The sequence below is a fragment of the Apaloderma vittatum genome, unplaced genomic scaffold (assembly GCF_000703405.1).
Source record: "Apaloderma vittatum isolate BGI_N311 unplaced genomic scaffold, ASM70340v1 scaffold1572, whole genome shotgun sequence".
Lineage (NCBI taxonomy): Eukaryota > Metazoa > Chordata > Aves > Trogoniformes > Trogonidae > Apaloderma > Apaloderma vittatum.
Window position 1 is genome coordinate 36694 of NW_009705040.1, and position 15291 is coordinate 51984.

The following is a 15291-nucleotide window of genomic DNA, read 5'->3' on the forward strand; positions in this document are numbered from 1 at the left end:
AATAATGTTTAAAAATAGGAGTGCATGAGGCAGGATTACACTAACATATCTGGACTGGAGAGGAAGCTATTAATACTGCTTTTGGTTTGTCTCTTTTGCAACCCAGAAATATTTTTCTTTTTATTATTTTTTTTAGAGTCCAATGACGATGTTCCATAACATGAAGGATGTGGGATTTCTTCAGGTGAAGGTCATCAGGGCAGAAGCATTGATGGCAGCTGATGTTACAGGCAAGGATTCATTTAATTTCTGTGACAGTAAATGCCGTAGTAAGACTGGGCCTTTTTAGAAGTGAAAAAACCATATGTTTAAACCAGAAGTTTACCTAAAGATTATTGTCTGTTTGTGTAGTCTTGCCTTCTGCTCTTTAAAGAAAAAATCCTCAGGCAAACCAGCAAAACTTCTGTAAGCAAGGGAGCAAGTAATTCTAATGTTAGTAGAGCCCTGCGTGGGCTATTTGTCCGAAAAGGTGACATACACATTTTTCTCCATCCTAAGTTCTGGGAAAAAAAAGACAAAGGAAAGACTAATGTTTCTAGTAGGTAAAAAATGTACAAAATTGTCCAAATTAAAACTGAATTCCAGAAGACAAGAAAAATGAAAGGTGCTGGATTTTGATACTACTTCGAAGTTGTTGCCAAAAGAAACGCTTGATATCTGTCAGATATTTAGTAAGGCTGCTTATGGTTTCAGACATTTCAAATAAATGCACTTTGCTGTAAATATTGCTTGTCTGTTTAAGAAGAGATATAAGAAAATACCTTTTTATTTTCTATTTGATGCAAAATAAGCTGAATGCATAATTTAACCTTTTGCTTTTCAAAATAAAATAAAAAAATAATCAGCCATACTGACCATATTTTTCCAGAAATGTCCACGTTATCTCCTGCAAGTGTAATCATCTTCACACTGCACAAACTGAATGGAGCAAAATGAGATGCTTTGTGTCAGAAAATAGCCTTTTCTGCTTTAAAAAAAAAAAAAAGAAGAAAAAAGAAACTATATTTCGGAATATGTGGACATAAATGTTCTGTTACAAGAGCAGATGTAGATATATAGCAACATACCCACTTCTTAATAGTTTTCTGTAAATTAACAGGAGTACCAGTATTATTTTTTTCCCTCAGACAAAGTAAGAGAGGAAACATTTTATTTCTGAAACCGATCATCCAGTTTGTGGCACACAGAATAAGATTCTATTTTTTGGGGAGGCTGGAGAAAAGCTTCTAAAGATTCCTCACTCGGCTTTGACCTTATAATCCAATGTGGTCTGAACAGAGAGAGAGATTAAGTTATTCAGGGGCAAATGGGATAATTCAGTCCCTGACCTCGTTCAGTCTTCAACTTTTCCAGATCAACATGTCATTTGTGCTGGTTGAACAAATTTTTTGGAAATACATTTGATTCAATTAAAGATGTACAGAGCTACCAAAAATTTTCAGACATTTTCATTTAAAACGGTGGTCAGGAAGATGGGGAAGAACACTCAGTACCTTTCTGTGTCCTTCGTACTTTATTCAGTAGCAAGAAAAATTATTTATATGGCAGATATACTTTGTGAGATAGCTGTGCATTCCAGGTGTTAGAGAAATCATTGTGTACTTTTCGGACAACAGTGCCTGATATTTTGAAAAGATGACAAAGTGGTTTTATTAACTACTGAAGTAATTTATAGCTGGTTTTAGTAACTTGTGCGTATGAACAGAGAATTATTTTCAGATCAAAATTTTAAGAGTAGCATTTAGAAATAGCTCGGAGTAGTTATTTGGCGATTGTCAATAAAGCTCGTTTGCAAAAATTCTATAGAATTTGACCCTAAACCTTCATTCAGCTGGTCAATACTTACTAGTCAGGGCGGAGAACGCTGTTGTCGGTGCTATAACTTGCACGACTAAGGATTTCTTGTGTAGGTAGAAGCTAAGAACTAGTTTGCTCTTCTCACTACATTGTTTTTTCAGAATTGATCTTTTGCCCTCACCTGAGTCTGAAAAGTAGATGAAACACCTGTGTAGTACCTGTGTAGTGTGCTCTATTTCCTGTCTGCTGAACATATCCCATTTCACGTTCAGGAATCTTTTCATGTGAGGTAATAAATCCAAATTTATTAGTTTGGGCTGAATGGATTTTAAAAATCCTTAATATTCAATCATTAAGCATAAGCACAGACAGAAAAAAGATTTCTGTAATCTTTTAAGTAGTCATCAATCTTACTACAGTCGCAAGGATTTTTTTTTCCCTTTCAAAATGTGAAATTTTTCTTTTGTTACCATACATTCATTGAGCAGCATTGTAATACTGTGTTAACTCTGTATGAATAAAGAGCAATTGAGACGCCCGTTGAATGAATGAGTAAAAAGCACAAATTACTATTTAATGAAACCCTCAATTCTCTTCCTTTCCACAGAAAGCCCGTAGCCGTGTTCAGCTGAATGCTGCTACAGTAGGTCACTTCAGTTAAGCCCCTAATAAACTGTTGATAGTCGAGGGCAGTTTTTTCCCCCAGTCTCAATAGCCCAGTCTCGGATGGTACACTTCAAATAGTTAAGGTTAGTGTAGATTATTTTAAAAAAATAAATTAAAATTAAGAGTGATGATTCAGACCTCAGTTTTCCTCCTAGGACATCCACATGTGGAATAAGATGCCAGAGCAGGGTGATGCTTGGGTGAACTTGTGGGCAGGGGAGCAAGAGGGCACTACTAGTTGGAAAACAGAATTCTGCTGGAAGGTGTGATCACTGGCTTTGAAACTCACCTGGGAAAGAACAAAGACTTCTCGATTAGCCGGCTTGCAAGGAAAGGGAGGGTGGCGAAGGGCTTGAGGGATTGCCCATCAACCCTTGAAAGCCCACCCTGATTTTGGGGAGAGATAAAAAATAGGGTGTCTTCCAGGTCTGAGGCCTTTGAGAGGATTGCCAGGTCTATGAGGATAGAGAAACAGCATCTTTCCATGGTCAGAACACGATTTTAGGGCTCTCACCAATGCAAAGTTATGTTCTGTTAGAAATTGGTTCATAGCAAGTACCCTTTCCTGGAAAAGAGGTATATTTTTTTTTTAGTGCATTTTTTTTCAAAACTAAAATCTAACAAATGGGGGGATGACATTGAGTGTGGTGTTTGCTTTTTCCTTCTCTTCCTGAGGTGCAAGTTTCATTTGAACCTTCTGTTGTGTTTTAGCTGTTCAGCTCAAGGCCGTTTCCTCCCTAGATCCTCAGCTAAAGGGGGTTGCACCTTGAACTCTCCACATGCTCCCTCCGGAGGGCATGCGGCCCTCTCCAGGGATGGGCTGCCATCTCTGCCCACGTTGATGTCCTTTTACCTGATGAAATATCCCAACCATGCTGTAAAATGTGAAGTGTGATGGACTTGTAGTGCTGGTTGGCTTCTGAAATTAATATGTGCTCTTGCCTACCTGACCTGTATGAGTTTTGTGAAGCAATGATGCAGTGCCAGGTTGGACACGGATAGTCCTCCACCAGCAGGGTGTAGCAGGGTGTGGTGTGTGGAGTTTTCCTCCTGGCACAGAATCATAGAAGCATAGAATGGTTTGGGTTGGAAGGCACCTCAACGCCCATCCAGTTCCAACCCCCTTACACGGGCAGGGACATCTCCCACTAGACTGAGTCGCTCAAGGCTCCATCCAGCCTGGCGTTGGACACCTTCAGGGATGGAGCATCCACAGCCTCCTGGGGCAACCTGTGCCAGTGCCTCACCACCCTCAGGGTAAAGATCTTAATAAATAAAGTTGAGTAAAGAACTTAAAATTGAATAAGGAGCTTAATAAATAAAATTGAAAACCTCCGCCAAGCAGTGCACAGGATGGGAAAGGATGCGCCGCAGGTTTGGCCAACTTATTTTAAGGAATAAATGGTGAAGCAACTCAGGTTCATTAGTAGAGTGGAATCCAAGCGGCGTGTCACGGCGTACCCAGAAAACAGTTTGTTTTGCTGTCCACGGGCTTTAATTAAGATGTGCTCCATCCTAGCTCCCTCTCCCCTGCCCCCACCCCACTCGCCGTGTCACAAGCTGGCGATCAGGCGCTTTCAGATGGTCCAGCCCATGACTTTGACCTTCGGCGCGGTCCGGCGTTCCCTGGGGAACCGTTCAGCTCATGAGGTCTGATTTCACACTTCCAGGATGCCTCGGCTCTCTTAACAATGACAGGGAGACAAAGCCCTTTAGAGCAGGCCGCATGGGGACTTGTTTAAATTGGAAACTAGAGAGGAGTCAAGGAACAAGGTTACAGGCTACAGAATAGTGCTTTTAATAAAGAGCTCACGGCTCTGGTTCAGCTCAAAGAGGGCTAGCTCTGTACAATTAATTGAGACATTTATCTGAAGCATCTTAGGCCTCTAGTTTCTCACAGAATTATGTGATAAATATCAGCCAAGAGGCAAATGAGATGTGCATGAAATGAATTTTTAACACTTTGATTACTGTGTCTCCAGTCTTCATTAGAAGTAAATTTATTTGTATTTCCGAGCTCATTATTAATCAATTGTCTCCGGTGGTGTGGGGTTTTTTTGTGGGTGCTGTGTTTTCAGAACCTAGTCTGTGAGATTTTACGAAATTGCTGGGTAATATTTGGATTTGTGGTCAAAAATTTTTCACACTTCTCCTTCTCTGAAGAACAGAAAGGACGCATAGAAAACGAGGCAGAATTTTATATTTTTTTCCTTCTTTTTCAGTTTTGTGTCTGGGATTCAGCCTCTCTTCTAAGAAAATTCCATGTTAAAATTTTGATTAAAGTACTTGAAAGTAGGATGAAGGTACCAAGACAGCCAAATGTGCAGAATGTAAATGAGTTTTCTAAAAATCCGTTCTACAAAAATGTCCTAATACCACATGTGCAAAAAATAGTCTTTGAAATTGTTCTTCAAATGCTAGGAAATGTCACAGTGATGTACACAAACGTTAAATTCACAAAGGTATGGAAGCCCATGCATGTAAAATTGAAGGAATAAATTCAGAGGCCCTTTGGAAATACCATTCCAGAAGTAATTTGCTCTGTCAATTAGTGCAACCAGATTTCAATATACACTTGAATTATCTTCACAAAGTATGGAAATGTACTAGATGGGCAGTATTCTGCGGTAGATAAAATCTCACCTGGTCCTATAGAGTAGATTGCAAATATCATGTACTGTAAAACTACTCTTTTTTTTTTCTTTTTTTTTTTAAGAAAGTAGCAATTTTGGGATTCTAGTGCCAAAATAAGGATTTAAAGGACAGTTTTGGTTAACTGTAGCATTTAGAAATAAATGTGCAGTGAAGAGATGACTTGTGATTATTAACAGTTCTCCTTTTTTTTTTTTATTTTTCCCCCCATTCTGGGTAAATAATGTGTGGAAATGAGTGTAACGCAACTGTGACACTACACTGTGTCGCCTGGTAAGATCCCTCACCCCTTCGTGCTACTGGTCCCTTGCAACGAGTTTGCAGCAGCACCATCGAAGAGGAATTAACATTTCCATTTTAAAGACGGAAAAAAAAAAAACTAAGAAAGGTTAACTGCCTCAGCTAAGGCCGACAGAGCAAGTCCTTGTCAAAGCTGGCATTTGGCTTGGGTCCTGTACTTAATCCATTAGATAAGGCAGCTTCTCATGCTATTGAGCCATTCGTCCCCGTGGCCAAAGGTCAGGCCAACTGCTCCGTCGCAAGCAGCTGGCTGGCAGGGAGCTCGGGACAACATTAGTGACATTAGCGTCTGCGTGAGTGGCACTGCCCCCCAGAGTCATGAGCTGGCTGTCTTGTCTTCCCTTAGAAAATAAAGCCTTCTTTTTTTCTTTCTCCACTGTGGGGACTTAGATCTGTTACGGACAGGGCGTGGCCAGCGGTAGGGGAGAACCATAACGGCCTGTGAAATACTCAAACAATATTCCCGCTCTCGTAACTGCGTTAAAAACTTAGTGGTGCTTTGTGAGGCAGTGGTTTGTGAACGTGACTTTTAGAAGTAGGAGTGGGGCTGGAATCTCTCACTAAATTTTTGGACTCTCCCAGAAAACATTTTTAGGTAGTCTTTGAGGTTATAGTTCGGTTTTTGATAGTGCAGTCTGATCCAAATAAAGTTACCGTTTTGCTTAAAATTAGGTCGGGGTCTGGAGCTGACTTTCTATCAGTTTATGCAACTTTGCAGATGGATCAGTGGCCAGTAAATGTTAAATGCCAGTCTACATTTACCCTACCACATGGTTCCAGTTGTGGAGAAGACCACTGAAGAAGCAAAACCAGGAAATTATTTGTGTCTCTGGGCAATGCGTGCTTTCTATAGCCATGGTAAAAGTGTCTCCACAGGACATGAGGAGCTAGCCCCATGCCATCCTTTTCAAGTTTATCCTTACAATGAGGAACGTTTTTCAGGGAACAGGTGGGTCTGACATGTGCTTCTTGGGTTGAATCTACCCTGAAAAGCAGTTGCATCGATGAGAGTTCACTGTAAGAGTCCATGGCAACTCTGGTTAAGAAAGAGCCCTTCTACAGCAACTGATGGTCTTCCTGATTTTTCTGTCTTCTTTCCTATGAGCTGGATTTTCAAAGACTGAGAACAGAAAAGCGTGATAGTTGTGAATGTACACCTATGTTTTTTTGCTATCTGAAACAAGGAGTTATCTTCCTGTGTAAAATGTGGGTGTTTCCATATGTTTGTTTACTGAAGTCACGTTTTGTACAATAGTAACCAAGTCATATGCAGACGACATGCAGTTTTCTGGAGGCAAATGCATGTATTTAACAGGGTTTTGTAATAAAAGTACATGACAGTTTAACTTGTACAAGACATGGAAAGCAAGAAATGTAAACTTAAGCCTTGACAGCTTTTCATCAAGAAAAACTACTATTTGTTTACAAGTGGAGCTAGAAAGCGAGTACAGATGTTGAATTGAAGTCCCTGTTTGGAAGAACTGCAGTGCTCTAGAGTGAATTTTTGCTGGGAGATTGATCTACCAAGGAGCAAAAATTTTTTATTGGAAAACTTCCCCTCTGGGGACCTCTGAAGGATGTATCTGTTCAACTTTCGCAGAAATATGAATTATTTTGTGTTGCTTTTTGACAGCTCTAATATTCTGGTAAAGTTCAGCATAGTGAGCCAGCTGGTGTATAGATGTGGAAGTACTGGCGCCTTCAAACTGATGGAAAAGGGCTTTTCCCAAACTCTTCCAAGTGAAAAACATGTCAAAACTGTTACACGATGTGGTGCTGTAGCTACCTGAGATGAAAATTCAGAACCTAAAGTTGTGTGGAGGTTTGAGGTTCCATTGCTTTGATTTAAAACTACCACTGTTTAGGTCTTTTTTTTTTGATGCACAAGTGTATTATAAAAAATTGCGGGGGAAAAACAGTCATTCCAGTGGCCATCCTTCTGAGATCCAGATAATGAATCTGAGCTCTGAAGTCACTTTCTTTCTTTTGTGAAGGACTTTCAGGGCTGCGGAGGACTTGGAGCTTTGAAGCAAATAATGTATAAGACCTCTCCAGTACCTGGTCATCCTCTCTTGCAGCTTTAACTGCTGTTGCAGAGTTGGGCTGATTTCAGCTGATGGGTGTATGGTTCACCCAGGGAAGGTTTTTTTAGGAGTAAGGTGATAAGGCTAAACTTTTAATTAATGTGTGTATAGGGTGCAGCACGACAGGGACAGTGCTAACTGAATTAAAATAGTTTGCTTAGGTCTAAGTAATCTCAGTTTGTGCTCCACTCTAAAACTCTCTAAAGATTAAATTCAGTACAGCCTAGCACAGACAAGGGTATCTGTCAGTCTAGGTGCAATGTGTGGCATGACAAATAAAATGGGAAGCTTCCAAAGATTAGGTTTGGGGTTTTTTTTCTCAATGGCAGCTTACATGACAAAGTAGAATTCCTTCTAGGGCACGTTCTTAGATAGTCCGGGGGTCTGTAATGCATAAAGGAGAGAAAAAGTTGAGGGAGATCCATCAGAAGAGAAGCTGCATTCCCTTCTGGTTTATTATGTTTATTATGTAAATTAGCACTTTAATTCACTGAATCACAGAATCCTAGAATCCTAGAATAGTTTGGAATAGAATGTCTTGGGTTGGAAGGGACCTAGAGATCATCTAAACCAACCTCCCTTAACCAGCCCAGGTTGCTCAGGGCCTCATCCAACCTGGCCTTGGATGTCTCCAGGGAGGGGGCAGCCACAGCCTCTCTGGACAATCCGTTCCACAGTCTTGCCACCCTCGCACTGAAGAGTTTCTTCCCAAGATCCAATCTAAACCCATTCTCCTTCAATTTGAATGCATTTCCTCTTGTCCTGTCGCTGGGCACTCTTGTGAAAAGTCTCTTCCCATCCTCCCTGTAGGTTCCCTTCAGGCACTGCAGGCAGTGATAAGGTGCCCCCAGAGTCTCCAGGCTGAACAATTTCTCTCATTTCAGGAATCCTTAGTAGAGTCCAAAGAAACCTGAGTGGTTACAGCAACAGGATGGATTAATGAGTTTTGTTTTACTTCTTTCTGAAGTTTTCTGCAGGTGTGGTTTCAGTAAGTTGGGAGGTGTCCTTCGCTGGTTTTTGCCACCTACTTGTATTACAAATTCCTTTAACAGTGTTAAGGGTAAGAGTGATTAGTCATGCCAGGGTCACGGGATTACTCAAAACTGTAAGTGCTGGTTTCAGTGATGCTGGGAGCGTGCTTTTAATGAGTGAGTGCCTTGAGCAGGTGGTGGTTGTATCACCCTTGCAGAGCACTGAGCACACTTTCAGAGCTGTGCTCAGAAGAACTTTGTGGATGTCCTTGTGATCAGTAGAGTTCAGTACCTCTAAAGTCATGGGAACAGGAGCCTGGAAGCCTACAAAAAGGCATGGGGCAGGGGGCTAGTTGGAGAATCCACCTTAGACACAGGGATTTGGGTAGAATTCCTTGACATATGACAGATGAGATATGGTGATACACGAGAGTCATGGTTTAGTCCGTAGTGGAAGACATGCTTGTGATGACAAAATAATTGAGAACAATGTAATTGAGCTTAGGCAACAGAAGTCTAATAGAGTCATAGATTCATAGAATTGATAGGTTTCAAGTGTATTTTTGGGACTACTAGATGGAGAGCATACACTTTTCCAAACACGTGAGGTTATTTTCTATAGAAATGAGGACACCCATTAATCTTTTGTTTGAAATTGCTAGTTGTATTAACTAGACAGAAGTCATCTGAGGCTGCCTTAGTTAGAGTAGATGTTGTACTTAAGGTACTGGTTTTGAATAATTTAGTCATGAAGGTACATTGGAAGTTTGCAGTTTTTGTTGGTCCTCCTGGAGACCAAGGAGACCTAAGGATGATGTCTTTTAATATTTTAGTGTTCTCTTAAGGCTTTCATTGGGAGTGATCCCATTTGTTGGAACGCTCTTACAGTGCAGCAGGTTGCCGTGGCTGTCAGTAAGATTTAAGATTGCAGTTATTCTTTCTAATAACAAGAACTTGAAGGATGACAGATGGATATGAGTTTCACCACGTACTTGTACGTTGCTCTGGCTTTGTCTTTCTGATCGTATTTGCTTATTTGGGTTGGTGTCCAGATAACGTTTGCACATACCACATGTTTAGCGTGTCAGTGACGAGTGTTGGCTTTCAGATACCCAACTTGATTTCAAGTATTTTAGCATATGGAAGAGGTGTCCATAGGCAATGGAGAAGGACTTTGCATATGGGAACTTCATAGCCTCCTCATACAGTAAAAAACAGCATTCCTTAGCAGAGATGTCCTTAGCTGGGAAATTTCTTCTTGTCAACTGTGGTATTTGGACCTTCCCTTGTACCATTTAACAGTATTTCCTTTTGTCAAATGTGGTCTCAAACTGTTTTCAAGGTACAGGGGTGAGGAGACATGTAGTGTTGAGCGTGAGAGGGCAATCTTTTTATTTCTGAAAACCGTTTGGTTTTATCTCTGTGATGGATGTTACCTGTTATTTAGCTTTCTTAAGTGGATTGATACCCATATAAATCTATAAGGAGAGTCATTGAAAAAGTGCATGTCAACAGATGCAGAAAATAAATGAAGGTAGCGAATGCTTTCTCTTTGTTTAAAGGAGATGGCCTTTAGACACTACAGTGCATTTTCCTGTGTCTGTATATGATTAATAAGTACAAATAACACTGTACCATCTATGCAAACATGATGGAAGATATTTCTGAGAAGAGAGTATAGTGATGTCATATAGCTCACCTGCTGTGTTAGCTCTGGCTGTTTCTTTTTCAAAGATATTAACGTAAAGAACCTAGATAAAAATATTTGGATCTCCTACCACCTTATGGGCTTATGAAGTAGGAAAACACTGAATTGTTGGAAACGTCTATCTCTACTGACTAATGAATTAATCATTTTTCAAGCTTAATGAAAAAGATTCAGCAGTATATTGTGTTCTAGAGAAGGTAAACATCAAATCTAACTGTAATTCACAATGTGTTTAAAACAATTATTCTTTATCATTAAAGTTAATAATATGCACATTAACCTCTGATGTAGTCTGAATCAATACTGCAGTTTGGGAGATGTGACCGCTGCACAGCTTTGTCTAAATATTGATTTCATTGTCATTTGTATAAGGTATGAAACAAATTACATGCCTCCCTAATAGCATTAATGTAGCCCCATTGAGCTACTCAATTTATAGCTTCTCATAATGCTTGACAAAGCATTATGGAATTGTTGAAGGCATTGTGAAATAAAATTGCTTAGCGTCTTAGATTTGATTGTGGGAGGTGAATGCCAGCACTCAACACTTTGCTGTCCTAAGAAAGTCCGGGAACAGGACCGAACCACTCTGTAGTATGCCAACAGAAGAAGGTCCCTTGGGTTCTGGCAGCAGGAAATTATACTACACCTTTCTCCTTACACATTGTTGTCTTGGGTGAAAATAACGTGCATGCTTGTGTTCTGTGCTAAAGGCAAATGTCACTCCCCTCAATTAACTGGAGGAAGGCAGAACTAGTAAGAGGGATAGCATGTCTCTGTCTTGGCCAGCATTTGTAGTGGTTGTCACATAATTTGAAATACGAGTTAAGTAGTTTGCTCCATGCTGTGATTTCTTCCCTTTATGGCCTCTTTATTGCAACTGCCTTCTTACTGTGCCCCTCATGTTTTCACTAGCGATGCTTCCCTCATAGCTGTCCCTCACGCCTTCATGGATACACCATCTTACCTTTCGAGGAAATTTCAGATTTGTCAGGCCAGAGATGTCAAATCTTGCCTTATTTTGCTTCATCCCACTTCAGACATCTACTTTTTTTGAACAAGCAAACTGTTGTTAAGCGTGAAATGTCTGCTTTCCTTCTTCTCCTTTCCAAATACGAACCTTGGCCTCCTGGAGACATCAGAAAAAGCTTAGTGTAAGTTTCATGTCTTCCCTGTAAACTTTCAGTGGGGGTGCTTTTTCTCTCTCTTTGCTTGATATCCAAGCACTGCTCACCTAGAGTCATTGGCTATAAGCTGCTTATTTCACTTTCAGAGTCACACACACGCACACACAAGTCCTTTCCCCGCTCTTTTTCTTTAGCTTAAAAAAAAAAAATCAAAAAAAAATCAACTTCCATATCCAGTCTAGGATACCACTTCCATTATCTCGATATTACATTTTGAAGGCAGCATCTTCATACTTTCTCCTGTGGTGGCTTTCATGCTGAGGGACCTTCTTGTAAATATATGCAAAGCTACTTCATTGTGCTTTAATGTATACAGAAATCTCAACCGCGTTTGAGCTTGTGCTGTGCTGAGACTACAGCCCATCATTCCAGCTGATATCGTCTCATTGTTTAATTGTACTTGCCCGTTTTCTGTGGTGTTAGGCTTTTATCTGAGACTGTCTTTAAGGCTTTTTGATTTTGGGGAGAGGATTTGTGCAGCATGAAACATGTAGGGCATAGTAATCTTTGGATAAGTATCATAGGTGCTATGTTATTACAAATAATATGGAATAATACGTTTCCTACATATCAAAATGCTCTAATTATGTTATCATTACAGCCAGTGTAGGATCGGCACCATTGAAGTAAAGTTCTCTTAGCTGTCTCAGAAGGGTGCTTGGCACCTTTTAGGAACCTGCTGTTTTTTCATCAGAAAAGTCTGTATATTGATTTTTTTTCTTTTCTTTTTTTTTTTTTTAAAAAAAAGACAAGAAAGATGTTCTTTTAGGATTACGGAGATGAACAGCCTGTTATGATCATCTTGAGTATAATGGAGACCATAGGACTTCCCTGAATTAATTCCTGAGAGAATTGCAATGCAGCTTAGGAAACGAAAAAAAAAAACCAGCCCACTAATTTTTATTTAAACCTTGCTTATGGTTGTTTTCCTAGTTAATAAATTTTATTTCAATTTTTCTCTTATAGGTAAAAGTGACCCATTTTGTGTAGTTGAACTGAACAATGACAGACTGCTGACACATACCATCTACAAGAACCTTAACCCAGAATGGAACAAAATCTTCACATTGTAGGTGTTTGGATTTTGTGAATGTTTGGGAGGTGTTGAGATTAGGGGTTTTTTTGGGGGGGGATATTTTGCAGGGGATGTACATGTGACTCAAAAGATACCTACTGCTGATTCTCAGGAAAGACCCAAAGAAGAAAGAAATTTCTAAAGCAATCAGCTAAATACTTTAGTGAGGATTAAAAACGTGAAAATAATTACAGAAAAGGTAAAAAAGCAAGGTCTGTTTCTTGGAAAGCAGGTATAAATAATGCTGAGCACTCCAGACATCTGCCAGCTTCAGTGAGAATTTTAAGTTTGGGATGGAAAAAAGAATATTGTGCTTATGATCTTCAATAAAACGTGGTTGTTAACTTTAATAAACATTATATAGCTGTATAAAAGGATGAAGTTTAAATGCATTTATACTTCTCTGAGTTATGACCAGATACTTCCCAGCTGTTCTTTCTGTTTACTAACTGCACTTCTCACTGTGCCTTGTAGTGTCATACTAGTACAACGCTGCTATTGGATAAAAAGCAGTCTTAAAAATTCAGTGTACTGGAAAGTGGTGCTATTGTTTATTTTATCCTTCTGTTGCTCTGAAGACAATGAAAGGCTCTGACAAAACAGAACAAAGTATTCCACAAACAAAGCTGCTCTTATTTGTCTTACTCAGTTGCCTTCTTTTTTCTTCCTGCTTCTCTCTGCAGTGTGACACTAAGGGGTGGAAAACTGATCAGTTGCAGGTTTTTCTCTGCTCCTGAAATCAGCTAACAACCCACTGCAAAGCCAGTGGAAGCTTCAGCTTCTTGTATGCCTGCTTAATTTTATCATAAATGAAAATGCTGTTTTTCCCCGATCTTAAAACTCAGTCTGATTTTAATTTTCTCTTCTTTCGTTTTTTTTCCTCCCACTCTACATTTGTCATTCATACATTTGTCAGCTGTAGCTTTTCTTGCCCTGCAGTGAGCTCTCAGGAATGAACCAACAACAAAAGAAAAAGAATCATGCGACAGCTGTACTTCTCGTTACCTTATTAATGTACTCCTCATTTACGTATTTGCAAAACCATCCTAAATTCTTCATTAATTTATTTTTAATTATCTACAAATAGAGCCCATAAGTAATCAACCTCTACTGCCGACAGTGTTCTCTGCATAAGAAATTGCCTGGTTTTGTGGAGGACAAAAGATTATTCAGGAATCAAATAGGAAAACTCAAAAGGCCTTCGAGGAGAGTTTTCACCTCTCTTCTCTGTATATTTACACTCACTGTTTTATTTAATCTCAGATTTGTTAATTAATATTAAGCTAGCAATCCAGTTTCGTCTGGAAGCCTATTATTTTTCTGAAGTTAAATTGCTTTGCTTGAATTCGTATTTATTTCCTGGATTAGTCATTTGATCAAAGATAAGTTCTCTCAAAACAGTTCTGGGTTGTGGGGGTTTTTTGTTTTGTTTTTTTTTCTCTGAATAGGGAACGTGAAGTTTTCACTTGAGAGTTTGCAATACATAGTGACATTTGTTGTGCTTGGTGGTCGGAGTGTTTAATAGCTCACATGCAGAAAAAAAGTAATAGTGGAGAAATGCATCATTTCGCATTGCTTTTTCTTAATTTGTTGCAACGACCATTGTATATTTTTAATTAAGCAAGGATTTCAGAGTTAAGGAGCTCATTCTCAGCGTGAGGACGGGCTGGTGATTATTTTCGTTTATAAACATGCGGACATCGCGGTGTTGGTGGCATGTGAGGGCTCTTGGTCCTGCTGCTCTCCGCTGTAAATCCCCAGTGAAAAAAATCCCAGGTGGGAAATTTAAAGCAACATCCCTCGGAAAACTTCTGCTGGGAGAGACTCTCTGAGAGAGAAAAAGAGAGATGGATCACCGCAGCCCTCAGGAAGCGTTTTGGTTATAGGGAGAGATGTCTCCTTTACACTTAGGTTGTGTTCTGTGCCATGACTCGGAACAAAATAGAGGGGTGTCTGTTTTTGCTAACCTCTCATGCTTTTGTCCTTGGTACCTGCTGGCGTAGGTGACTTCTCTCTTCTGTGTGTGCTTCTCCCTTTGTAGCAATATTAAAGACATCCACTCGGTGCTCGAAGTGACAGTTTATGACGAAGACCGCGATCGGAGTGCCGACTTTCTAGGCAAAGTCGCTATACCGTTGCTGTCTGTAAGTTTCATCCACCTGACATACTGCTCTGAATTTTTCCTGCTAAAGGGGAGGGGGGGGGCCTAAGAAAGAAAGAAAGAGAGAAGAGAGAAAGAAAGGAGGAAAAAAAACCAAAAAGATTTGCAGCTCTGTGTCTGTCATTTCTCAACCAAGATCTGTAATAAGAACACTAAAATTTTAACATACTCAATTCACGGCCATGTTGAATCCCATGATAGTTAATTTTTCCTGACAGACTCGGTGCTGGTAATGAACAGGTACTTGTCAGACTTGCCACAGTTGTTTTGGGTTCTCTGTCAGTTTCAGCAGCTGGGGGTCAGGGGTCACCGGGGGGGTGTATTCAGCGGAGACCGCGAGACAGACGGCTGTCATGTCCTTTTCCTGCAGATTCAAAATGGTGAACAGAAAGCCTACGTCTTGAAAAACAAGCAGCTGACAGGGCCAACAAAGGGGGTCATCTATCTTGAAATAGATGTGATTTTTAATGCTGTAAGTCTTAACTTTGGCTTTTTTTGTACTGCTAAAGAGTTCAGTTTCATGAAAGCTTTTGTTCCTGATTTGTAGAGAATTTCTGTCATTCCTCATTTTCTCTAAACCTTAATGTGTACTACAGAATGCTCCTCTGCCACTGCCTGGCACACCCACTCTTTTTGTTACTGCTGCCGTTGCCGCTAACGCACGGAGCAGCAGCTCCCGCCCCCGGCCGG

The 15291-nt window shown here is 40.1% G+C and overlaps 1 protein-coding gene across 1 annotated transcript in view; it reads left to right on the forward strand.

The window, feature by feature from the left end:
* The window catches only part of MCTP1 (multiple C2 domains, transmembrane 1), a gene marked incomplete at both ends in the record, with an annotated part of 53718 nt that overhangs the window by 35151 nt on the left and 3276 nt on the right, over positions 1 to 15291 (forward strand). The window contains 4 exons of the mRNA XM_009865234.1: positions 137 to 230; positions 12332 to 12434; positions 14482 to 14584; positions 14972 to 15073. Coding sequence (XP_009863536.1) covers positions 137 to 230; positions 12332 to 12434; positions 14482 to 14584; positions 14972 to 15073 — 402 coding nt within the window. The remainder of the gene's footprint in view (positions 1 to 136; positions 231 to 12331; positions 12435 to 14481; positions 14585 to 14971; positions 15074 to 15291) is intronic.